Source organism: Phycodurus eques, chromosome 2 (assembly GCF_024500275.1).
Source record: "Phycodurus eques isolate BA_2022a chromosome 2, UOR_Pequ_1.1, whole genome shotgun sequence".
NCBI classification, from domain to species: domain Eukaryota; kingdom Metazoa; phylum Chordata; class Actinopteri; order Syngnathiformes; family Syngnathidae; genus Phycodurus; species Phycodurus eques.
Window position 1 is genome coordinate 41,311,135 of NC_084526.1, and position 27,679 is coordinate 41,338,813.

Sequence of the window (27,679 nt, forward strand, 5' to 3'; positions counted from 1 at the left end):
GGCGAAAATATATTTTCAAATAAACTGGGGAAGGGGGAAAAAAAAGAAAGAAGGCGTAATTAAGGTACTGTCATGCTCTCGAATGTGGACAAGGAGAGACGTTTATTTTGCATGATGGATGTCTGCTTATTATCATGCTTCAAATTAGGAATGTCTCCAAAATTGCCATGCTTTCATTCCCATAGACATTTACTGCGACGTTGTCCATCCCTTTCGAACCCTATGTAGAGCAACATTCTGGCTAAGGCAGTATGCGCAAAAAAAATGGATGCTTGTTTAACTCATTGAAAGATAATTTCACTTCCTCCCAAATTCATGACATTGGTGACATTTATTTTTATTTGTTTTTAAACCGGTCATAAAGTTCATACATGTGATGAGTATTACACCTACAGTAATTTCACATATTATTATTTATCCAGGTCATTTTATTCTCATTTATCCACCCCCTCCCAAACATTTACTGAGGTACAATTTTTTAAACCCAATACATTTAAATAGAATAATTAAGTACAGTTTTTATTGTCCTATATTTAAACGCACTGTTGTTCCAACTGTGCATAATGTTACAGTGGCTTAAAATAATATCAAAAATACTTTTTAGGAATAAAACCTCTTCCTTATTTTTGATTAACCCATCCGGCCTATTACGCTACGGTATTTTTCTTGTTTGTCGTGATGGTGGAATGTTTTTTTTTTTTTTTTAAACACTTTGAGCTATAGCAACATGATAAACAGTGTATAAAACAAAGATCATCTTCTACCTGTGTATGAACTGAATTCATTCTAAAAGGAAGCTGGAGAATTTGGGGCACTGACCTACTGCATCAGCATGAAAATCTATACTGGTAGAAATGTGTCATCATCCCTGACTGACTATTGTTTACTGGTATGAGCTCTGGGTTCCCAAATGTCAGAAAATTGGAATACAACCATATAGTCTTGGTGATGGGGGAAAAAAGTGCGTGTGTAACCATTTCCCATCTTTTTGGGATTCAATTTCACCACAGAAGAATACTTCATCAACATCATCGTCGCCGAGAGTTTTCCTGAGCACAATAATTTCCGACAAGGGCGGCTGCCACGTATTACCTCCTCCCGGAGTCAGATGCAATTTGGTGTGAGCATATTTCATGCAAATTCAATTTCTGCTCAAGAAAAGGAGAGCAAGCCTGCATGATGCCTCTGCATAAGCAAGTAATACACACGCGGGGAAAGTGATGACTGAAGAAAAGGAGAGTGTTGTGCAAGGGGCAGATGAATATGTCAAACTACTATGCACATGCACACACCAAACAAATGTAAAGCACACTCTGATAGCTGGATTTCTTTTAACACGTTCACTGCCATTGACGGGTTTAGAAGTCAAATATCCATGTTAACTGGGAAGCCTGGCAGTGAAGGACTTTAACTAATGCACTGGTATATACTGTACATTAAATGTATTTCTCTTAAGTTATGATTTTGACTATTTTTAACAAACATGGGCTGAAGTTAAAAAAAAACAAAAACGCATTGCACAAATGCATATTGGAGATTTAGTTATGAAAGCAGTTTGGACATTTATTCGATACCCATCTACCACTACGGTTTTTGTTCTCACTAGTAAGACAATTCATCAGAAAACTGATGCAATGCTAACATGCTAATAGTTATGTTAACTTGTAGCAAGATGGCCATCTGTGAACAAAAAGCGCTGAGGCAGAGCGAGAGTGATTTTGCATTCTGTGCAGTGGTGAGGTACATTTTTGAAAGAGAATCATTTTGCCTTGGGGTAAGGAAACATTTAAAGGAAATTAGCTCAGGTGCTAACAGTTTGGATGCCAACATAAAGCATGATTGTTACTGATTGTTACGGAGTACAAAAGACGCTAAGGCAAACTGATAGGGGATTCTACGTTGTGCCCTAAGAACACTAGTAGAATGAATGTCTTACTAGTGACGTATTTTTTCCACAACAGTAATCCCTCGTTTATCCCGGGAATTACGTTTCAGACCACCTGCAATCAACGAAACCCGCAAAGATGTTATTTGATGATTTTTATATATTTTAAAAGTTCTACGCATAACCAATACAAAATATCCATGTGAGGTAACTATCTGTGACTGTGCTGAACGTGTTTGACTTCAAAAGGCAGGGCTAGTGTTGATGGATGTCCCCGTCAGTGAACGAGAGTGTAGCGTTGGCTGGCTGTTAATTGGCTTAACTCTTAGCCACTCTGTGTTGAGTTAGTCTTTGTCAATTGTGGCAAGCGGCAGGTCGTGTGTGAATGTGCGCTTGTGTTTATTTTTTTACTTTAGTTCAGTAAAGCAATTCTAAGGGCAACAGCGGCTGCGGCTAATCTTGACCGCTAGTGGAGGGATTACAGTTGATTCAAACTAGCGGTGGTAGGCCATATTAAATTAGCCAACAATGTTTACTTTACCATAGACGTGCGGTTTGCTTTGCAATAGGCATATTGCAATTTAGCTTCTTTTATTAAGTGTGAAATGATCTTACTTTTACGCACTCTCTCCACCTTATTGCTTCGCAGCACCAGTCAGTGTGGAAAAATAATCATGATCAAATCAACAATATGTGATCTGAAATTAGATGCGTACGATATAAAGTTTGACACAGTGAAGCCACACAAAGTGCGGTATGGCGAGAGAAGACTGACCTACCTTCCCACTGGGCCTAGATGTAGCGTCACAAGTGAAGCACAGTAGTTTACTAGTAAGTAAGTAAGTAGGTGAAAAAAAATTTTATTTGTAAGACCGTCATTCTACTAATGCACTGAATTGTCTTACGAGTGAGGACTAATAGCGTACCAGCAAATGGATCTTAAACAGGATATGAATAAATGCATAGTAATTCTTAAACGACAATCAGGCTACTTTGGGCTTGACAAATGAGCGTGTCACCCTTTGTGTTTGCGTCAAGGCCTCTCCTCTCGCTCAAAGACAGTAAAACCTACCTTGTGAATGTCATTACAAGATGCTGAATATGTAGAGCGAGCCTCGCCAGCCCGGGCTACGGCGTGTAAAGATAAACGACTGCAATGCGAGCCCCGGAAAAGGCCAGCAGCGTACCCAGCATTGGCTGCTGCCTGCGGTGCCCACCTCTCCGCATCATCACCCCCGCACCCCCGGCGCTTCCCTTCCCAGGCAACACAAAGTGACATCTGCAAATGACTCCTCAATATTAATGCAGGCTTCCGGAAGGCGAATAATTAAATCTAAAAAAACTCAAGTAAGGAACGACATAGCTAGGATTTACCTACTCTCTCACTCACTCCCTCCGTCGCCCTCATTCTGTTTCAATCCACCCACCACTCTGGGAAACTGCACCGCCTGCTTCCCTCCCCTCCCCCCCATGTTTGGATGCTGCCGAAGGGGGATTAATTTGTTGTTTGTTGCAGTCAATCAAATTTCCACAGACAGATTTAAGTTAATTGCATCCGTGAGTTGATCCCAGAAGGAGAGCGCTACGAGCGCAGATCAGCTTTTTATTCTCCAAGTGATCTCCTCATCAATGACACGCGCGCCGCACACCAAAGTGCGTCGACGCACACGCACACCAGCCAATGATTTTTTTTTTACTGTTCTTTTTCTGAAGCGTAAGAGGCGCATTGAACCTTGAATCAAGGTCTGCACATACTATCACGATACTGTATCTCTGATGTTACCTGCATTACTTTTGACATGCTATTGTTAGTCTTCCTGAGAAAAGCCTTTTTTCCTTTTAATTATAAGATGTAGGAAGAAAGATGACTTGACAGCAAACGTGTCAGCCTAAATGGGCACCATCTGGTATGAGGCTTTACACGATCAGGATTTTTGGGGCCGATCACCAAATGGAGCAATGTGCCTATTTAAATGACCTGTTCATTTACTGTATATACTCGTGTACTTCATTGCTCCAAAAATGTTATTTATAATAAATAATGTATCTTTGTTCCTCTATTTATGCCAGTGAGGCATAGTGACAGACAGAACAAATGATTGGTCTTCTATTGGATGGCAGGAAGTAAATACAGTCATTAATGTATCCCCTTTTTCTGACATTTTTGTTTGTTGGTGTGCCGTGAGATTTTGCAATTGTTAAAATATGTTCCTTGGCTCCATAAAGGTTGGAAATCACTGCTCTTCATCAGATCGTGTATTCTAATCAGTCAGGTCAAACCAACATCACAACATGACAGAAATAATGGGTGCTAAGTTACTGTAATTAAATTACTTTACCCACACCGAAACTTTAGAGAATGATTCGACAGAACGGCGGCATGTTTACGTACCACCGTTTGTGATACTTGCTAGCTTGCTAGGCTACATAACATTTTATTGCCTGCTTGCGAGCCGCATCGTATTGAAAGTACGTGAACATACCTCAAGCAAGCCGTAAACGAACGTCCTCTCCTGTCCTGAGCACCGGTGGCCACCAATACACGTTTTGTCCTTATAATACAGTCGGCGCGCTCCACTCTTGTTGTCGTCGCCACGGTAACGGGTGCATCCGGTCGCATTTGAGTTGACAAGATAAAGCCCAATGATCGCAAAAAACGGCCGTTACCACTCAGCCCGATAAAATTGGTGTAAAGTCTTATCTGGTATGCAGTACAGGGGTACCTTGACTTACGAGTGACCCAACTTACATATTTACGAAGATAAAAGCCGTCGCTCTGCTGATTTTTTGCTTTGGCTTGTGAGCAAAAAAGAAATTGTCACGTTAAGGACGTCACGGTTCGGTGCATGCAGTCACACGACGAATATGCAGTTATCTGCACTCCAAACCAGGTTGCGGTAATGCGCCTTCAAACTGTTTGCCAACCGCCATTTAACAAAACACAAGAAGAAGAAAAATTGGTTATCATGGAAAGTTCAGATGACAGACAGCACATGCAAATACTGCAATGATATCCGTCGTATGACTGCATGCGCGGAACTGTGACGTCCGTACTGTAATGGTTCAGGACGAACACAAATACCGTTACACCTCTATTGTACAGTAAAACACACACTAATAAATTAACAGACTGTATAGAATTGAACAGATTCTGCTTTTTGAATGAAGAATGTTTAGGTCACAACAGAAAGCAACGAACAAAACCAAAAAACAAAAAGCAAACAAAAAAAAAATAAAAAATCTGAAGTTGGGGCACTCATAAGTCAGGGTACTACTGTATTCTCCCTTCTTCCTTTTAATTAAACACAGATGTAGTAGGAAAGTGATGACTTGACAGAAACCTTTTCAGCCTGAACGGATAGCATCTAGGATAATGTACAGCAGTTGCACAAAGTGGAACTTCGTACAAAAGAAGTGGTTTGCTTGCAGAAAGTTCACAGAGCTCACCTCGCATTTCATTTGATGCTGTGTCCAAAATCGCTTATCTAGAAAATCTGAGCTCACGTAATGGCAGAGAGAGATCAGCATCATGTATAATGCACGAGGAAGCAAATGTTTTAATGGCGTCTTCTTCGGAGCAACACCGAGGACAAGGAAAGGCAAAAACACGGTGCTTAATTTTATGCTTTCATTCCTTTATCTTGTAACAAAAAAATGTGGGTTCTGTTTGACGAAAAGCTGGATGCATGCAAATCTGTGATTTGCTGCGTGTCAATGGCAAAAGATGAGGTGATGAGTTGAAAGACTATGCAGAAATAATAATTGCCTCCAAGGGATAATCAAAATATTCACCTTGAAAAGGTTCTCTAATGATTTAACAAGTTGGCATTTACATTATCATCAGTCCTGTTTGTTGCATTATTTTAGCAGGTTTTTTTTTTTTTTTCTTCTTGAAATTGGCAACTTACAATCCATCCATCCATCCATCCATCTTGTATCGCGCTTGTTAACCTCACTATGGGGTTTTAAGTGTACTGGAGCCCATTCCAGCTGACTTTGGGCAAGAAGTGGGGAATTGATATAGAGTGTAAAAAGGAAAATAAAAATGTGAAATTCAGTAAAATAAACAACTTTACATTTAACATGTTTAATTGTATTAAATAATTGGTTATATGTTTAATTGTATTAAATAATTGTTAACTTATAATTAGATATATTAGCAATCCAACATGCCAAAATGTTGCATTATTTTTTCTTTTATTATTAAAACAAACAATATTTGTTATATTTATTATTTTTCCTTAAAATTGGTTTGTTAAAATGAATTTATCTGATTAAATAATTGTTTCATTTATTGATTAGAAAATAATATTAGCTAAATAAACCATATGCATTTGACATTTCTCTTTCATTTTATTAAATAATTTGTAAATTTATTTATTGCAAATAAGGAGAAAAAAATGAAGTATAGACAATATTACATACAATATTTATTGTATTATCAAAAGATACAATTTTACATACACTGCATACAATTTTTCATTAATTGTAATAAATCTTGGTTCATTTAATTATTGCAAATTGAAAAAAAACCTTTTTTCCACATACACCATTTATATATTAGCTAAATAAACAACTTTCCATACATGTTTCATAATGTATTTATTTTATAAAATAATTAGTTTATTTATTGTAAATAGAACAAATGAAAAATAAAGAAAATTTAACATTTTTGTATTGGGTAAAAAAAACATTTTACATATACCCAAAATATTGTATTTATTGTATTGAATAATTGGTTAATGTATTTATCATAAAAAATAAATTGTAAATAAAAAATAAAACATTTGGTTTACTTATTGTATATACAAATTTTCATGAAGGATTTTCATATAATATTTTAATTAATAAAATAATAAAATTGTATTAGTTTATTACAGATAATAAAAAAAGAACATTTGACATATATTTTGTGTTTATTTTTTTTGATAATTGGTGAATCGATTATACTGAAATCAATGACAAATGTTACATTTAAAACAGGGGAATGAATTATGATTGTTTCATTATCCAAATAAACTGGCCCATCGGTCCCGTTCAACAAATGTGGCCCTTGAGCAGACGTTTGCCCACCCTTGCGCTAACCAAATAAATAGAAGGATTCTGAGTGGATGACAAATGTTAAATCATGCAGGCAGAAGATCTCCCGCTCTTGCTCCCCCCACTCACTCACTCTCACACACACACACACACACACATACACACACACACACACACACACACACACACACACACACACACACACACACACACACACACACACTTAAGACACAAACATACACATCCATACACGTTTGCGCAAATAACACACACACACACAAAGTGTCATGCTGAGCTCGACTGAGGCAGCTGGAGCCAGAGAGTTGAAGGTTGTCAGGAGACATGGCCAAGCATGTGTGTGTTTCTCACACAAAAGAAGCCCCTAATTGTTTGGGATTCATTAATGCAGCAGCTTTTCAATTGCAACCCAAGCTGTCAGCGTGGAAGGGGGAAAAAAAAAATCCTCATAGTTGGGAAAGAAGTGTATTCACATACTAACTGTGTAATTAATACGGCAGGAAACTCATTTTCATGCTAAAGAATGGAGGATTCTGAATGCTATCGCGACATGAAGGTGACCGCGTTTGTCACTTTAAATGGTTTACAACAGTGATGCTCAAAAGCACTGAAAAACAAATTTCATGATGTGCATAATGTTACAGTGGCTTAAACCTGTTTTAATCCAATACATTTCAAGATATTTCTTTTTTCCCAGAAACCACCGCACCTGAGAAAAAAAAAAAAAAAAAACACACAGCGACATAAGCCATGACTTACAATTGTCAATCATTTGTCACACGATCGCTGGCACAGTCGAGGCGAGGTGGTTTCTTCTATATCAAATTAGAGGCACAAGCCAGAAACGTCTCGTTTTCGCAGATCGCATTCATCGCTGGACTGTCAAGTCATAATGACTTTAAACAAATGTGACAAAAAAGGGATTTTGTTTTGAAGTGCAAATTCTCTATGTGAGTACATTACACAGTCACATTTAATCTTTAAGAATTGTTTGGTTTTTGACATTTACTTAGGTCTGTGTTTTTTGGGTTTTTTTTTTTACCCTGGGTTCGATCAAACCCCAGGGGGTCGAGTGACTGAGTCTCAGCGGTGGTCAAAGAGATACACACCGAGTGTGTGTTGTTGTGTCCAATCCATACACTCCACTCGTATGATGTGGGACAACTCTTCAGAACAACACAGATGTCACCAGATTGTCGAAAACAACATGCAGCACCTTTGCGAGCAACCCTTTTTGAGGAAGGTAGCCATTCAAAAAAAAGACTTCGTTGCGAAAAACGATAAGAGCGCCTCTTGCCAAGTGGAAGCCGAGCATTCCTTAAATGATCTCTGTAAGGCCCACTGCACGCCAAGTCCGACTGGACCGGATCACCGTAAAAAAAAAAAAAAAAAAAAAATTACAGTTGGCGACTCGCCTCCGCACACAAAGTGATTGGATATATCAATACTCTGAATAGCCAGCCTGTATTGCCTTATGAGGGTGCACAGATAGTAAATTGTACTTTATAAGAGCTGTCAAAGCGTAAAAACGTAGAAGAATAGCCAAGGAAGAAGCAGGGTTCAATTGACAGGCGACGTGTGCGAGAATAAAGCGAGTGTGTGGATAGTTTAAAAGTGGTTTGCTCGCTCCCATTCTCTTCAATGTACGCAGCATGGTACGTACCGCTTGGGTACCATGTGGCAAACAAGCTTTGTTATTTCATCCCAAGGAACATTGTAATTGTAGTGAAGTATTGTTGCAGAACACAATATTTGATACTTTGTATATTGTCGTTACATGGCTTGGGGGCGGCTGCTGGCTCAAAGCCTCAGCGAAAGGTTACGTTAACTTTGAGTGTAATCTGCGATGTTGCGACGCCCCGCACCGGCGATTCAAATTTTGAACCGCGGCGAAACCAGTGGCCGATATGAAAACAGTTGCCAAACCCGGCCTTAAGGCAACAGCAAAAGTTACACTGATTTGCAATAATATTAAGTTTTTATTTGCTTTGTTCTTTGAACACAGATTTGTACCTACTTTTAAGTTGAATTGTAAAAATCACATTTGATTTTTCCAATTACGAAGAGTTGTGGTGAACATAGGCACGTATGAAACTTGCGGGGTTCAATACCTCCAATAGGTTAAGAACTACTGATTTAGGTACAACTTTACTTTTATGTGAAAATTAACAAACTGAATGGAATATTTATGTGTAGTTTGTTTTATTTTCCCATATTTAAAGTATAATTTTAAAAGTGAAGTGTATTTTTGTCCAGTTTTTTCATTTTCCTATATTTAAGCACCGTATTATAAGACAAGGAAACGTGCATAATGTTGAGTGGCTTACAGTAATATTAAATATACAGTAATTTTTAGGACTAAAACAGCGTTGTTTTTTTATGAACACGTATTTTGATGTTGGTTATATGTTGCTATTTGGAGAGCTACATTTTTTTTTTTTTGTTGGTGCTTGGTATAAAATGTTTAAGAATCCCAATATGAGCATAATATAAGCAGGTGGTGTGTTGAGATTTTTCTTGAGTCGTCTTGTTTTGTCCATTAAATTGACCAAAGGTTGACTCAAGACAAAAAAAAAAAAAAAAAAGTGTTTCTTACCAGAGGTGCTAAGGGTGGATCCCAGCACCGAGGGGCTCGGGGCCAGGCTGCTCTTTGAGTGGGGAGCGGGAGATGATGACGAGGAAGAGGAGGATGAGGAGGAAGAGGCCGCAGGGGAGGAGGTGCGCGCAGCAGACAGGGTGGGCGCAGGGGAGGCCAGCCGCTCTCCAGACTCCATATCTGTCAAACACAATCCAATCAGCGGGGTTACAATAGCAAAAAAAAAAAAAAAAAAAAAAAAAACACACACACTGGCAAACACACAAACCTAAGCAGATACACACACACACATGCAAACGGCCACACCTGCGCAACATCTCCAGCACACACGCACACACACGCGCTGACACTTTTCCTTTCACATCTCACTTCCCCTGAACAATATTTCTATTTAGCCATGCTCACTGCCTCTCAGCTTCTATTGATTCTATATGAGGTGGCGAGGAGCACGTCAGTCTGACTACAAAGCACATTTTGACTTTTGGGATACAAGAAAACTGCAGCTCTCCCAAATGCAGCCCAGGCTTCCACTCTGGTGGAGGTTGATATCGAGATGTGTGGGGCAAAAAAATACTCAACGCAAAATCCACTAAGATCATATTGACGGTTGTTTGCAAATGGAATCGTTCAGGTTATTTCTTGGTGTCTTAGGGTGGTCGCGGCCACCCCATCGCGCTGCGCCTGAATTCATTTCCAGCTGTGTTGGATTATACTGATTGGACTTGATTAGGAAAGCCACACCCCTGTCTAAATAAGACCGTACAGCTCACAGTGCATGTCAGAGCAAATGAGAATCATGACGTCAAAGGAACTGCCTGAAGAGCTCAGAGACAGGATTGTGGCAAGGCAAAGATCTGACCAAGGTTACAAAAGAAATTCTACTGCACTTAAGGTTCCTAAGAGCACAGTGGCCTCCATAATGCTGAAATGGAAGACGTTTGGGACGATCAGAACCCTTCCTAGAGCTGGCCGTCCGGCCAAACTGAGCAATCGGGGGAGAAGAGCCTTGGTGAGAGAGGTAAAGAAGAGCCCAAAGATCACTGTGGCTGAGCTCCGGAGATGCCGTCGGGAGATGGGAGAAAGTTCTAGAAAGTCAACCCTCCACCAGTCGGGGCTTTATGGCAGAGTGGCCCGACGGAAGCCTCTCCTCAGTGCAAGACACGTGAACGCCCGCGTGGAGTTTGCTAAAAAACACCTGAAGGACTCCTCAATGGTGTGAAATAAGATTCTCTGGTCTGATGAGACCAATATAGAAATTGTTGGCCTTAATTCTAAGCGGCATGTGTGGAGAAAAGCAGGCACTGCTCAGCACCTGTCCAATACAGACCCAACAGAGAAGCATGGTGGTGGCAGCATCATGCTGTGTGTGTGTGTGGGGGGGGGGGGGTTTTAATGGTGTTGACATGAAAAGAGGACATAAGGTTACTTTTCGCCATTTTTAGGCGGTCTCATCCCTAAAATAAACGTAGCAGGTATTGGGAAAAATTATTATTATTAGAGAAAAATACAGTGATGCCTTGACTTACGAGTTTAGTTCATTCCGTGACCAGATTCATAAATCACTTATCTTCAATCAAATTTCCCCATTGAACATAATGGAAGAAGACCATTAGTGTGTTCCATCCGCCCCAAAAACACAAATCTATAAAAAAAAAAAATTATTGAGAGAAATGGCCCTCTACAGTAATATCTATATATATATATATATATATATATATATATATATATTACACTACAAACGAAATAATTAAACAGCTTGTCTTCTTTTTCACTTCACATTCGCATCACAAATTTTTGCCTTTTTTGCCACATTTGCTCCTATTTTTCTACGATTTCACTTCACATTTGCGTCTCAAATGTTTGCATTTTCCCCCACACGATTTCCGTGCTTTAATCCCATAGACATAATCGACTTCTGCTCAGCAGTCACTTTCACAGGAAGTAAATGTTTCACAACACAAAGCAAAACTCACAACATGGAAAAACTCGTAGTCAGGTCTAGACAAATTTGTGTTAACGGTGATATGCTGTCCTACTATGAAATCTCCACGAGATCTTCCTGAGGCCTTTTTAGGCTACATCATCATGGAAGGGCTTTAAAGTGATCCATTAAACACAACCACCGCGCGGTGCTAGCCATTATCGACCAATCAACAACATCAACTCCAGCAAGAAGTATTTCTGCAGCCAAACATCAGACTTACATTAGCCAACTTTAATCTGCTTTTGCTTCAAAATAAACAAATGTGCCCACACAGTCGCCAGCGTGTGCAGCCAAACAAATATGAAAACGGAATCCAAACATGAATTTGTGCACGCGCGCGCGCACACACACACACACACACACACACACACAGACACACACACACACACACAGTCACCTCCCCGGTCTTTCACGTCAACCTGACTCTTTTCCTGTCTTCTCTTTTGCCACATCCCTCTGCCTGACACTAATCCAGCAGTGGAAATCCCCCTCAAAAGCACAGTTTGCAGATTGTGTTTTACAGGCAGGCTTTGTTATTGTGTCATTACATATAAACAGTCTCTTCCTCCATCTCTTTTGCCTTCCCCCTTTCCCGCCACCCCCTCCCTCACTCTCTCACTCCTCTGCAGAGCCACTGATTAAATCTCTGAGACAAAAGCTGCTATCCTCTGAATATCAAGTATCAGCCTTTCGCCAGGAGCAACACTGACAAGAGAGAGGGAGAGCGAGAGGAGAGAGGGGGTGAGAAAGAGGCGCAGATGACAAGGAAACCTGCTGCAGTCCACAGGGAGGAGGCTGTTGTGCCATCCGTCTTGGACTGCCATTGCGGCAGCGGGGAAAAAACAAAAAAACAAAAAAAAACAAAAAAAAAAAACATGGTGGTTGTCTAATGATGAGCAAGGTCAAAGGTCCAGCAAATCTCGCATCTCGCGCAAGGTGACACAATGTGAACTAAAGAGCCAGAATGACAAATGAATGAATGCTCCATATTAGATAAGAGTAGATTTGAGTACATCGGTGAAACGTAAATATTTTACCTGTAGATGACGTTCGGTAAAATCTGGGTGGAGTGTTACGCACTCAGTAAGGTAATCGCCCCCATGTCACAAAGCTTTATTAGCAAATCTCTTTTTAAGCGATGTCACATGGCTAAGAGGTCCCGTGGAGAAACTGGCTTTATCAGGCGTCAAGTTTAAGTCCTGAATCTCAAAACAAAAGTCCATGGCAGTCGGAAGGTAAATGTTCCGTAATCATCGTTCCGTTGTTGACTTTACGATCTGGAAAGCCAAAGTCCTGACTCCCAAAACCAATGTCCATGACAGATCAAATGTATTGTATATGTTCTGTAATTGTATTAATGTTCATCATTCCGTTGTTAACAATCTACGCTTTGAACGTTTGCGCCAGGGAGACGAAACAAGCAGAGTTCTTGAATCTCAGATTAGTGCCTTTGGCAAGCAGAACGAGGTAAATTTCTATGCGCTGAAAAAAAGACAGATGTATGCTTCACTGCATTAAGTCCTGATCTTGGAACCTGCGTTCATTTGGACTCTGCGTCTTAACGGTACCAATCTGCAAATAATGTAAAGCACCTATCTGAAAACATATCGCCTCTTCCTTGAGCTGAGGGACAGCTACATTAGCCTTATTGCAACGAAAACTGCTGACACTCTTGACATTCTGTTGAATGAGTCAGACTCCACACGAAAAAGTGAGGCTCGGGTAGAAAAAACACATTCCTTTTCAAAAGAGTGATGCCTGTGGCAGCTCCTGAAGAGGAAAAAAAAAAAACCCTAAGTATCATTACAAGTGTGATGAAGATGGAGGGGGGAACTGTGGCCCTTCATAATTATCATAATGTACATGAAAACAAAAGGCTCGTGTCTCGGAGGACGAGCAAGCTTATGTGGTGTCAGCTGGTAAGTGAAGCGCATCATTCTCTACCTTTTGCAGACGGGGGAATGGGGGGGAAAGAGGAAAAAGGAGATGATAAAGATGGAGGAGAAAAATTATAAACCATGCAGTGGGATTTTGTGGTGGGGAAAAAAAAGACAGATGAAGGAATAAGACCAAACCAATCCTGTCTTTTCTCAATATCTACACCGACTGCTTCGCCTTGTCAGAATGTGATGATGTAAATAGAATTGATTGCCCTCCCTAACAAACAACAAGAAGAAAAAATAAGCCATCCCTCCTTTGCAGAGGTGTAAAGCAGTGCTGCTCCCCTCCCCCTCATCTGCTCTCATCTCTCAAAGGGCCTCTTTTCTGGGGATGAGAGATGGCGAGAGAAAGGACAACAAGGGGGAGAAAAGAATGAGAGGCCAGTCCATCTTCCTCCAGCGGCCACCAACTGATCACTCACAGCAATTAAATCCAATAACAATAATTCCATTGAGCTGGGCCGTGTATCGCCAAAGAACGATTGCAACACTGATGCAGTGCCAAGGTATTTAAAGATCCAATCCCGACTTAATTATGAGAAATTAAAATGGATTTAGCATCAGAATTAGCTTGATTTTATAGTTAATTAACAGCATACGCCGCGGTGGCAAACGCTACAATATCCGTGAGCGGCTAAATCAATTTGACTTGAACAGCGGCAGCCAATCAACAAGCAGCGCTGCGAGCAGAAACAGCATGTCTTGCAGTTGCAAGGAGAAGGGAGAGAATTTATGCTAATGGGCCAGCTATGATTTATAAGGTGTGTTCCGGTGCACCACCGGTTCAACACAACGGCCAGCTGTCAATGCATGCGGCCATTAGTCGCTGGGCGCAACAGCCCTTTAGGAGATTGTATTGCTATAAACAGCACCGTGGTTTTATGGTTGCATGTAAGGAGCCTTTGCATGTCAGCTTCATCTGAAAGAGGTGAGGTGGGGGATGAAGTGGATAAAGGACAAGAGCGAGCGGTGGTGTACTTCCCTGTGCCGCTTCCAATGTGGCCTCGCATCACACATTTGTTTAGTATCTGGATACTGATACTGAAACAATGCCATGGCTAAAAGGCAAACACCAGCAAAGGCAGTCGAATCAGATGGCAAAACATGAGATGCCAATTGTTAGTATTTTTAGTTATTCAAAACAATATTGGGCAGTTAGCTTGGGCCTCTATCAGATTCTGACTATGTTAATCTTGAGCAAAAATATTGCTGGTTCACGATTTCTCAGTATTGCAATTACAGCTCTTAAATGTATTATTTTGAAATGTTGGGGCAAATAACCTTTCAATTAAATGCAAACTAATTCATTTTGAAACATAAAATATATATTTTTTTAAAAACAGCTGACTTGGTATACCTTAAAACCGGTAACTGGCCCGTGCAGATATTACATTCGAGAAAAATATATACATATATATTGTCACATCCTGTTAGCCCATCTACGGCGTTTCGTATCGTACTGTATGTTAGCATTAAGCTAACAGACTTGGTCTTGAGCATTTTTGGTGTTCAAATATACACGGTTTGATTGTCTTTGTTTCACGTGTCACTTTTACATTCAACTTCAACTGGGAGTTTTTGATATATGGCTTCCATAACCGCTTCAGGTGCTTTCTGTGTTTGCCATACTGTTGCTGCGTGGGGCCCTGTAGGCCGAATAAAGTACGCTAGTCTTCCCAATCACGCTCTTCCATTCTCTCCACATCAAAAGACAGTACAAATTCTACAGCAACGACAAATAAAAAGCTTGAAGCAAGCATGTTTGTCTCTGTCTCTTTTTTTGGGAAAACTCCTCACTATCTGCGCCCGTACTGAAAACACATGACATCGTATCCATGGTGAGGTTTTCTAGTATCTGTATACCATGTATGGCTATCTTTCATGCAAAAAAACCCCACCATGCTCATATAAGTGCGCATGTGTTCCAAACGTCCCCTACCCCCGACTATCCCCGACATAAGTGTCCTGTCCCATTCCCTCCTTACCCTTACAACAACCACACACACAACCACACACATGCTCACAGAGTAACAGATGGCTGATACTAACTGAGATAATCCGCCAACAGAGTCATCAGCATGGATCAGTGGTAATCAGAGTGTGGACACAATGTCTCTTCTCCGGCCGTAATGGAAGGAGGGCTCGGGAGGGAAATGCATTATTCCGTGTGATGCCCTGACCCCATTCAAAGACACACTGTGGTGGCTTCCAGCTCGCTTTCTTCCCGCACTTTACTGCAGCTGACAAAATGGCATCATGACTGCATCTGCTACACAACCGCTCTCCTTGTACACCTCAAAGATAAGCGGCCTTTACAAGATGAAACTGTCAACACACAAACTGTGTAGTTATGGCCAGTCATTTGCCAAAAAAGGAGAAATGAAGATGACTTAAGAGTATCAATAATACCACCATAACATCCATGTTAAATTCTGTTAGCTCGTCTATGTCTTTCGCATTATATGTTAACACTAAGCTAGCAGACTTTCTTTTGACAAAATTACATGTCTGGTTGAGTATTTTGTTTTGTAACTAATGTTTGCTTTGCTTTCGTTTTCAGTGTTAGTTTTACAGTAAAATTCCACTCGGTGCGACAAATGCTTGAAGCAAGCACATATGTCCATATGGATATTTGCTCTGCACAGTCTAGTTGTCAATGCACCCTAACTGACAAAGATCATCTTGCTTATGGCGGCGGAGAGCACGCGCAAGCTCGCCTGACCCCCTTTTCTCTCCCCCCCCCCCCCTCCCAGCATGCACGAAAACCACTAGAGCCACAGTCAATCACTGGCTTGTGTGGGTATGTACGCTATTGTACAACATCCTGCTTTACTTCTTGCTACATGATTTTAACGGTCATTTGATTAACTTCCATTGCTAAATAACGGGCCAGTTTTATTTTTTATTTTTTTTTAAATACAAACTGATTAAATGGTGTTGTATTGACCACTCGTTTACAGTTTGAGACAAGCATGGTTAAGTTATTATTATTATTATTATGAAAGTGGACGTTTCTGAAAACAATGTCGTGACTAGTGTCCACATCCAAGTCCATAAAAAAAATAAAATAAATAAATAAAAAAATAAAAAAAACACACACACCTGTTGAAAAAAGGAGGATGCACGCATTTGTTCATGAAGGGTGGGAATAAAAGCCTGGTGTGTGTGTGTATGCGCTGCCCAACATAATGAGCTTGATAACGCTTCTTCAGTGAAGTGCACATTCACTATGACTAGCACAGACGTATTACTCCCATAACTGAAATTCTCAAACTCGGCGCACGTGTTGCTAGCATTCAAATGACAGTTTGCAGGCATCTTTGCAGCACGGTGGTATCTACGTACGTGGAACTTTGAAAACAAATTTGAAGAAACAAATCCCTTAACAAAACCCGACTGTGAGGAGGGCGCAAACGGTGGACCCCCGCCATTAACGTGGTTCATCACTCGTGCCCCCGCTTTATCCTTTATCGCAGATTTTTAAGCGAACATTTTTTTTATGGGTTGTTCCAATACACAGGCAAGTTCAAATTTTAAGAGTTGCGCGTCTTCAGTGGAGCACCACGTTGTGCCGCAACATGCCGGGCAGCACCGAGGTCCTCTGGTAGAGATGTAGCTTAATTAACAGCAAGAAGAAAGAAGGTCCACCAATCTTCAGTAAGTATAATACTAGTTGTTCCTCCAGAGCGGCGATAACATGTCCCTGAGAGTATGAAGCGGGCATGGGTTGCCTCTTATTTGAACTGTGTGAGCGAGTCTACTTTTTGTTTCTTCAAAAGTTCAGTTACATGACAACAAAAGAGTGAGAACAGGCACTAAGGAATACTTTAAAAGTGTTTTTTTTAAATAAAGTTTTAATAAATTTGTCTTTATATCATGTAAGATGGGTAAAACCGTATACAAATGTTTGCATGGTCCCTATATCGCAGATTTTTACCTAGCGCGGGTGGGTCTGCATTGTATCCCCTGCGATTGATTAAAAGGGGGTTTACTGTACATTCAAAATCCAACAATGAATTGCAAAGTATGTTTTATCTTCAAAGCACAGGCGCAAAGGCCAGGCAGCGAGTACAAAGAGACTGCGTGCCCCAGTGCGGCCTGTATAGGTGTCAACTGCCAGTGACTCAGGCCCCTCCCTAGGCCCTCCTCCTGCCCAGTGACAGATGGCAGTGCGGGGCACGTCGGGGATGGGCACCATCGCTCACCACGCCTCGGCTCGCCTTGGCTGTGCTGCTGGCCACGGGTCTTATTACAGTCACACCACTGCCCGCCTGTCTGCGTCCATGCAACAGTGGAGCTTACCACACTGGAGCTGCTTACTTCCCAGCCAGGGCAAAAAGGTAAAGATATGATCCAGATCCAGTGTGTAAGCATATGGGAGGGAGGTTCCCAGTTGTGGGGTTCAAAGGTTCCCCCCATAATACGGCATTCATCCATTTCCTATAAAAACCAGGAACATACTGCACTTTGTGTATTTTATTATTATTATTATTTTTTTTTACAACAAGAAATTGGCTCATGCCAAATGGCTTTACTTGGCTCTTCAAGTGCACTGCATTTGCCAACGGCTGGAATCAACACCCCTACTCACCATCCGTCATTGCCCGGTTCCCAGTGACAATAATGTGATTTTGGGACATGGTGATGACTCGCTGGAGAGGAATAAGATAGGCTTGTCACATTGCGTTTGATGTCAAAACCTATGTGTGACAGAATAGTGTTACTAAGCTCCAACAGATATAGCGCCACTCCCATTTCCTGTCCATAAATAGATGAGAATGAGCCAGAAGTGAGTGTGTACTGCATCCGCGCGCGCGTGTGTGTGTATGCATCTCCGCGCACAAACACACCCATAATGCACCATTTTAAATATCATGAAGTCAGCTCAATAACAAATTCCCATCTCTTACGCTCATGCACATCTGCATCCAGCCAAAGCTAATTATTCTCCCCATGGTAACAGAGCAGGGTGTTCGCATCAACAAAACAGCAATGTGCAGCAGACAATCATCCCTGATGAATCTGCTCTTCGCTCATCTGACAGCCTCGACGCTCATTCCACTTCTACAGAATGAACGTGATCAGCTCGCCACATTTGTCTCCTAAACTAACGACTGAAGCGCAGAGCAACACCATCCTGGTGACGAACATTTATACACACCCCCATGACAATACCTTCCTTTCATTTCCCTCAGGCTTACAGGAATATACAGTAATTTATCTTCAATTTCTTATGTCCTACATTACTTAAATTGCACGACTACCATGATTTTAAAGGCAAGACCGAGGGCCTGATTTACTAAAAGTCTGCACGAGCAAAAACTGGCACAAAGTTGACTGCGTATGCAGACGGAAGCTGGTCTACGGGCCTCTGCCAAACACACAAAATTGTTGTGCAGTTCGTTATGCAATTTATCGAGCTCAAAACAAATTGCGGTGGCTGATTTCACGTCTTTAAAAACTGCGTCTGAAAGGCAGGGGTAAATAAACATCATGGCTGTTATTGTGGCGAGGAGGAGGCTTGGGCTAAATATGATGCAACGGGAAGAACTGATCCATTGCGTTCGTGTGAACATTTTTGAAATGCCAGAAACAAAAATTATCGAAACATATCTATTCAGCGACACAATTTGGGAGCTTCTGAATAATCTAAGGGCTGACTTGGCCCTAGTCACGCATAATCAATCACCTTTGACAAAACTTTCAACTCTGCATTAGACTGCACTCATGTGCAACTAATTCCCCACACAGGAAGAGTTTACTTCACAGTCGCGCACACATTCATTGAATGTGTGATTCTAAAGTGTTCCTAAACGTGTCAAAATATTCAGTTAGTTTGCCTATTGTACTTCCAATTCCATCACATAAAACTTCATTACACGCGTGCATCGCTCGCTCAAATTTGTCATGGTGACAGCCATCAGAGAGCTACCTGAAGCGACGACTCTTTTCACCACTTTTACACCTGTTGCCAATTGTGCCGCAGCCTTAGTAGATCATGCGCAACACGCCCAAGAATAGCGTGTGCAAGCCGTTAAAAGTGAACATGCAATGAAACATGCATAAATAAAAATGCATGCATTAAACATTCAATGGCAATCCGGTATTGAGGATTTTAGTAAATCAGTAAAGTATCCTATACATCGTGTCCTATTTCATACCCAAATGCTTTACATAAAGCAAATAGAAACTACGATAGGAACAACTATATAGAATATAATGAAGACAAAATCCTTATGTATTGATTGCCAATGTATTGTTTCAATGTGTACCTCTTCTGGCAGTGTGCTCCTAATCTGAGCAGCACAGAAACAACTTGAAAGTGACCCCATGTTTCTTTTAAATTCTAGGAGCACCCAATAGACCAGAAGATGCGTACCTGAGAGGTCCCCTATGTTCAGATTGGGTCAGAAGACCTGATATGTAACGGAGTCCTAACTGTGCCGCACTGCAATGGACAAACAGACGCTTTTAGCTGATTCAGTGAAAAAGAACTGCGGCTCTTTGTGTTCTGCGAACTGCAGTTTAAATGACAAGCTTTCCTCAGGTTCTAACGCTGTGAACAAGCAGCTTGAGGAAAATGTATTAGTCAGTGTCTCATATTTTGGCATCGCACTTGTGATCCTTGTGGTAGAATGCATATTTGGGATTAATGAAACGCATTTGAGGATTGAGCTTGAAGTTCGAGGAGACAATTTATTGGTCCCAAAAGCTGTGACTTGAATTAGGAATTTTCTGATCATTGTATGTGAGCACATTGTCCCCATTGTCTTATCTTAATAAGCGACACAAGATGTTCATGTTTTTGTCTTTTTTTAATTTTTTTTTTTTTTTATTTGATTTGTGGGGCATTTTTGACGACACCCGACTTCAATGTGTGGCGAGAACATATCAGAAGTGAAGAGAAAAGATACTCAAGTGCAACTGTTAATGATCATGCATGTTCGTTAAACACGTATTTGCGCACTTGCTCTATTCCAGCTACTCTATCCCAGTTCCCGCAGCATGAATCTAAGTCCAATAGCGGCAAATTGATGATTTGTAGTAATTGTACCCTTGATTTTTAAACATTTTGCTTTGATACAAATTATGCAATTGGCCTCACAGATCAAATCTAGGAAATACAAATTCTAATAGCACATTTTTCCTCTGTGCAAATTGTTAGAAAGCATTTATCAATGTCTTCATTTTCAACCTGTAATAACCTCTGACAATGATATCATTGCTTGATTGCTGCTTGCAAAATGATAGGCAGATGTTGTACGCTACAATCAACAATGTTCACTGTCGAACTTGCCCTACTTCTGTTTTGGACCTAAACAGGTGCTGATTTACACCTGCAACACTTCTGTTGTCTTGTACAACATTGTTACGATCCCTTTATTTGAACAAGAAATGTTAACCGTGCAGCAGAAAAGGTTGTGACTTGAATGTTATTTTTTCCTCAATGTTTTACATATGGAAAAAAAATGCAAAATTGTAACCTTATAAACACAGAACTTGCGATTAAAATAATGGTTACAGCTCCTCATCATCTAGCAAGTGCAGTTTAAGAAGAGATTATCAACCCTTATGCAGAGCGCAAACGTAAAGGGAACAATGGCCCAAAAACAAAATGGTATCAGGCCTTATCAAGGGATGAGGGGGGCCGGGGGGGGAAGCGCATAAGCAAGTGTGAGAGCGACTGAGGAAAGAAAATGAGCACAGTACATCACATATGCATAATGCAAATGACATGCATTTCAAACAGCAAAACCAAATGAAAATGACAACAATGGAGCAGCCAGAGGAGCGGCAAGACATTCCTTGCGCATTTGTTTCAGCCACTGGTGCCTATTGCCCTTCAAATTAAGTCATTCAAAATACAACTTTTAACCAAACAGTGAGTGTAAGTGTTTGACAGTAGAGATACAGCACCATACTCATGACTGCCAGTTCCTGTGACCATTTACTGCTCCTGAATCATATCTTGCTAAAGAAAGTCATTTTCTGCTGCTATATTTCTTCCTCGCTGGCCAAACTGTCCAGCACCAATCGGTCCATTACATTTACAGCGATGCAGGTTACAGTGTGTCACAACAAATTCCGTTACTGCCTAGTTTCAGTTCCAACCTGTTACAGTAAACAGTACATTTACTGCATGTACATGTACAGGAACATGTAAGATTTCCTCTTTTCAATTACTGACTATGAAGTAGTTAATTATACTGTACCTGCCTGGGGTTGCATATTTTTTAGGAGTTTTCGTCATCGGAACGTTCCATGGAAACAGACGAGAATTTATGGGAATAAAGCAGGAATTTACAAAATTGAAGGCTGGCTTCAAATTAAATTCACAGATTCCTCCCCCCCACCCCCCCCAATCCTTTCAATTTCCATACCGCTTATCCTCAATAAGGTCGCAAGGGCATGCTGGAGCCTATCCCAGCTGACGAATTGGTCGTTCCCAATTTTGGAAAAAATATTTTCCAATTTAAAAACGTTTTTCATTTTTCTTTTTGGGGTAATCAACAAAAAAACACTTATTGCCAATTTACCCTTTCTTATTCATGAATTTGGGGGGGGGGTTTACATTTTCCACCCAATGCAATTATAGAGGCCGTCAATCTGCGATTTTTGCGATTCGCGTTCCAAACCGGTCCCCATCCCCTGGGGGTTTTAGCAGGGGTCCACTGTAATCTTCATTAGAATAACCAGATTCAATGCAAGTAGAGTGGTACCTTGATTTATGAGTCCCCCAACATCCAAGTTTTTTAAGCCATCGCTTGGTCGATATTTTTTCAGGTAGACTACACAAAATTGACTCAGTATACCGCTGTGTTCTACCTCTTCACCATCTGAAGTTCTCATGGAAATGTACTGGAAACTTTCTGGAAATGATCAAAAACCTATGAACAGCTTTGTCGTGCCCTATTCCTACAAGAGAAATCTCACTTGGTTAGCAGCATAACCTTTGGTAAATGGACTGCACTTAATATAGATGACACTTTATGTACATCATCACGGTGCCCAAAGCGCTTTACAAAGCCTCATATTCATACACACATACAACTGGCACTGCCAGACCAACTGGGAGCAAATTACGGTTCAGTGTCTTGCCCAAGGACGACATGCCGACAGTCAAGAGCCGGGATTCGAACCCTTCGGTCACTGGGTGACCCGCTCTACCAACTGAGCAACAGCCGCCCCGCAGTGTAAACATGACACACGGTAATATTTTTCATTCACCATTACATCCCCCTCACACACACAACGCAGACAACACACTCGAGGCGAACTATGTTAAATATTACAAGAAAACTTTAGCCGATGAGACAGTTAAGTCAGCTGGCCGATTCAACTGAAAGAAAATACACCCTCTCCTATTTTGAAAGTTGATAAATCACTTAAGTATATTTTCGGGTCGGCATAATTTCAGCTTGTCCGCTTTATTTCGTCTATCGGGAATCCAGATGGAATACTTTACAGCTTTCAAGGATGGGCTGCTGTAAGCTTTAATTGTAATTTTGTATGTATAAAAGTACTACATGTATGAAAGTTAATTATGAGAATTAAATAGGTGAGCTACTACTTGAATGTGTACCAAAGCAAATGCTGTAAAATAACATTGATGTGCAACATGTCCGGATTAGTTTTTTTACCATTGCAATATGTACATACAAAATGTTGATTAAAGACTTCTTGTTCACTGGTACTCAAACCACTCATTTATTATTAACAATACAAAGCGAAAAGGCTGCTTACATCTCCGCTGTGTCCATTATGAAAAAGCCCATTTACACCTTTCTCCATCTGAGGCTCTCCTCCTCCTCACTTAAAAAATAAATAAATTAATTAATAAATAATTTTTTTTTCACTTTAATACTGTCTGATGCCTTTGTTAAGACTGACATTAATAAAACCCACAGACGTGAACGGATATTTTGAAAGTGAGAGATTGCCGCTGACAAAACGCCGGCAGATGCACCCCAAAAGGTTACTTTGTTTTAATTTTATTTTAAAAAGAATATATATCAATAATAAATCCAGCGGAACCTGAAGGTGAGGAGGATAAACTGAGCGGATGTTGACAGACTGGCAAACAAACCATCAGGTTTGTGGAAGACATTTTGTCACGTGCACGCATAAAATGTTTAGCTGGGTTGCATCGTGCCATCCATTTCGCCGTCAAAAGCGCGCTTGTGTGCGCCGTTAATCCAAACAACAGAAAAGTCAAGCTCAAGTTCGTTAACAGGGAAATCGACCAGCTTATCATAGTCGAACAGATTGTACGTTCCAACAGCATCAGCCGCCAAAAGAGTCACTCAATGTCACAATGGGCTCTTTTACAAATGATGCTAGTTTCGGCTACATCATATTCTCCCGTGCCATTACTAGAGGATATGACACCATGTTGATTAAGCATATCAGCTCCTATCAAATCTATTTTATCTTTTATATTTTTGTGCCGACTGGCGACATTCCTGCGCTCGCTCCACGCTTACTGGCGCACCGAAAACGACGTACCGGAAATGGCGTATTTTACCAGAAGTTACGAACTGCAATTGGAACTATTGCGTGTCTGCTAAAATACATACTGGACAATATACTGGACAGTACTTCATGTTAAGACGACTGGTTGGAAGAGAATGCTGTTGTATTGACAAGAGAGGAGGGCGGAAGAGCAGCGGGCAGTCAGCCACTCTGTTCCGCTTCACTGCAACATGGGAGGGAGGCCAGCATGGACACACACACACACACACGTGCGTAGACAAGCAGGTACACATTTCCACAAACGCACACTTTCTCCACAGACACAGAGGCAGAGAGCGATAGCGAGAGAAAGAGCGAGAATGACACACAAGGTGCTGCAGGTGAGGTGGCGGCACATCACAGCGCTGCCATTTTTCAGTGTCTTGCTCAGGGAGAGCCGCTCTGACATTTTATCAAGCACTCTGCAGAAATCAGCAGCTTGTAATGGCGGCTGGACTGTCACTCCTCTCTACACACACACACACACACACACACACACACACACAAATCTCTCCCTCTCCCGCAATAATTTTCACGATATTATCTCGTGATTAGCATAACGTAATCAGTTTTACCAAATTGGGTTTTAATTGCAAGGAGCAATCTTTTATCAGTTTTTTGTTGAAGCTTTTAGAGCTTAAGTGTTTTTACTTTACTTTACTCACTGTTGAAAATGACTCAATAATGCAGTCAAGAAATAGGTGAGTTTATTAAAGGGCTGTTTGGCGTCAATCTTAGTACAGTGAACCCCCATTTGTCGCAGTGATACTTTCTAGACCCACCCGTGATGTGAATATCCATGATGTATTTACTGTAGAGAAACCATATAAAAAACATTTTATATAGTTTTACCCATCCCACGCACTAAACACATTAAAATTCATTAAAACACAATTAGTATTCCTTAGCGCCTGCTCTCACTCACTCGCTGTCAAGAAATGGGCGAATATTGTATAACGTCACTATGAGGAAACGAAAATAACTCCTGCTGGAACCGTTTTTGAAATAAGAGGCTGTGCATGCTTGCTTCAAGCTGTTAGTTGAAGACGCACAGTTGGAGGTTTACTGTAAAAGTGACACACGACGAAAAATAATTGAAAACGGAATAGTTAAGCACCAAAAAGTTCAACCCAACTCTGTCTAACAAGGTCTGATAGCTTAACGCTAACATATAATGTGAAACGCCATAGACAGGTTAATGGAAATTAGCATAGATGTTATAGTAATTATATACCTTTAACACACATGGAGCAGCAACCCATACAAACACAGCATAAAACAACTGACAGGCATTTTTCTCTTTACTCTGCGGGAACGACTATTGCTAGAGATTAGTAGGGGGGCTTCTCTGCCTCTTCTTCTTGCGGAAGTATTAAAACAATTATTTAAGGTTTCAAATGTTCAAAATGGAAGGTGAATGTTTGTAAATGGTACTACAAATCTGCGAAAAAGAAGTGTGCCAAGGATGAATCGTGATAGCGGGAAACGCGGCATTATAAATTAACAATAAGCTAAAGCTCCTGGCATGTTAATGAGTTTTAAAATGGTGTATAAAACAAAGTGTTAAGTTTTATTTGACTTGTGTATATTTATAGGTAACGATTTATACACATGTAAATGCAACGGCATCTAAATATAGCTGCTTAATATGTTATCTGCAAAAAAAAAAAAAAAAAAACAGTGATTAATTCCCTGGCATGTTGTTGTGGCTGACAAGCACGGTGTTGAGCAATGATTAACAGCTAGTGACTCTACAAAGCACATTAACACAATGTTTACATTAGCCAGCCCTCATTGAGGCCATTACTGCTGTAAAAAGGCTAACTGTCGTCTTTTGGGCAGATGGCAGCCTGTGGCCTCAGTAGGCGACAATGACTAAAATGCCTGGCACCCAAACTTTCCCCCCCCCCAAAAGTTTCACTCTGGGCCAGCACACTTTGGAGTAACCCAGAATAGTATGCCTGCAGGAAAAAATATGATTCAACTTGAAATATGTGGGAAGTGTCGAGGCCAAATCTCGCAGCGTAGGCTACGCTATAAACTTAAAACTAAGCCGATTTCATTCAATGTGACATATGCATTTGTAATGAGAAAAGGGGTGAAAAGAAACCCTAGGGACATCTTTGTACCATTAGAAAAACTGCACGTGCGGGCGTGGGCACGCACACACAAGCTGCAATATCAGGCAATTATTTACATCCATATTACACCAGAATCACCCAAAGCAGCCAAACTGTTATGTTTTCTTGCGTTTGATAATAAAATATTACAGTTTCGTGTGTGCAAACTCACTGTGACAGGAAATAGTTCCAAGCTTTCAAGGTGGACTGAGTAGATAATTCCAGACAAATAAGAGCTGAGCATCTACTCCCACTGTATGGCTCTCAGCAAGCCAAAGAGAGTCCATGCAGTCAATTCACATCTTTTTATAATTTCATTTTACTTTCCTTGAAAAAAAATGCAGTCAAGTGGTACCATGACTTACAAGTTTATTTTGTTTCATGACTATGCTCGTATCTCAATCTAATCTTTGCACTTTGAAATGGAAAATATTAATCCTTTCCAGCCTCCGCTCCAAAACTCACATTTTTGTTGTGTTTTTCCAATACGAAAAATAGCACAGCATAATATTGCACTATATAAAAACATACAGTAATAACCTAACAAAATAGAAAGTAAAGACTCCTCCTGCTTTAGTATAGCACATATCGTTAAGTACGACGCTCACTACTTCACCAAGTCAACTTCACACAAATCTCGCTCAGGTTGTATGCACTTTCTGAAAACCAATGGTTAGAAAAAAGAAATTGAAAAAAAAAGGATTGTATCCTTTAAAACCCCCAAATTATTGAATAAGCAGGGAGAAACTGCCATAATATGTTCTTGGGCTTGGTTCCCTAAAAAAAAATTAATGACAAAAACATGTGTTTTTTCTTTTTTAAATTTGCAAAAGAAATCTGCATAGTATGCGGGGGGGGGGGGGTCTAATGTAATTGAAAATGCCTTCAATCCATTCCAATTCCCCAAAAATGCCAAAATAAGGTATTCAAACATAAAAGAGAATATAAAGAAATAAACTGGCTTTATAAAGTGTAGTTAAGCCGAAAGTCACACAAACGCCAACATCTCCCGACTGTGCACATGTGCCTTTAAGGGGTGTAGCTAGTGAGTGACATCAGTTCAGTTTTTTTCACATTAACGTACAACCCCAATTCCAATGAAGTTGGCACGTTGTGTTAATTTAAACAAATCATTGTATTCTCTTTTTATTTATGTTTAACACAACGTGCCAACTTCATTGGAATTGGGGTTGTACACACAACACCCCATATTGACAGAAAAAAACGGAATTGTTGAAATTTTTGCAGATTTATTAAAAAAGAAAAACTGAATATCACACAGCCATAAGTATTCAGACCCTTTGCTCAGTATTTAGTAGAAGCACCTTTCTGAGTCAATACAATCTAATCTTGAACTAATGTTTTTGGGAATGATGCAACAAGTTTTCCACACCTGGATTTGGGGATCATCTGCCATTCCATTCCTCCTTGCAGATCCTCTCCAGTTTTGTCAGGTTGGATGGTGAACGTTGGTGAGCAGCCATTTTCAGGTCTTTCCAGAGATGCTCAATTGGGTTTAAGTCAGGGCTTTGTCTGGGCCATTCAAAAACAGTCACAGAGTTGTTCTGAAGCCACTCCTTCGGT

The 27,679-nt window shown here is 40.6% G+C and overlaps 1 protein-coding gene across 11 annotated transcripts in view; it reads right to left on the reverse strand.

The window, feature by feature from the left end:
• The window catches only part of baz2ba (bromodomain adjacent to zinc finger domain, 2Ba), a 107,418-nt gene that overhangs the window by 42,176 nt on the left and 37,563 nt on the right, over positions 1-27,679 (reverse strand). For all 11 annotated transcript variants that reach the window (XM_061670735.1, XM_061670734.1, XM_061670737.1 and 8 more), the window contains exon 3: positions 9,540-9,719. In XM_061670735.1, the coding sequence (XP_061526719.1) occupies positions 9,540-9,717 (178 nt within the window). In that variant the 5' untranslated portion in view covers positions 9,718-9,719. The remainder of the gene's footprint in view (positions 1-9,539; positions 9,720-27,679) is intronic.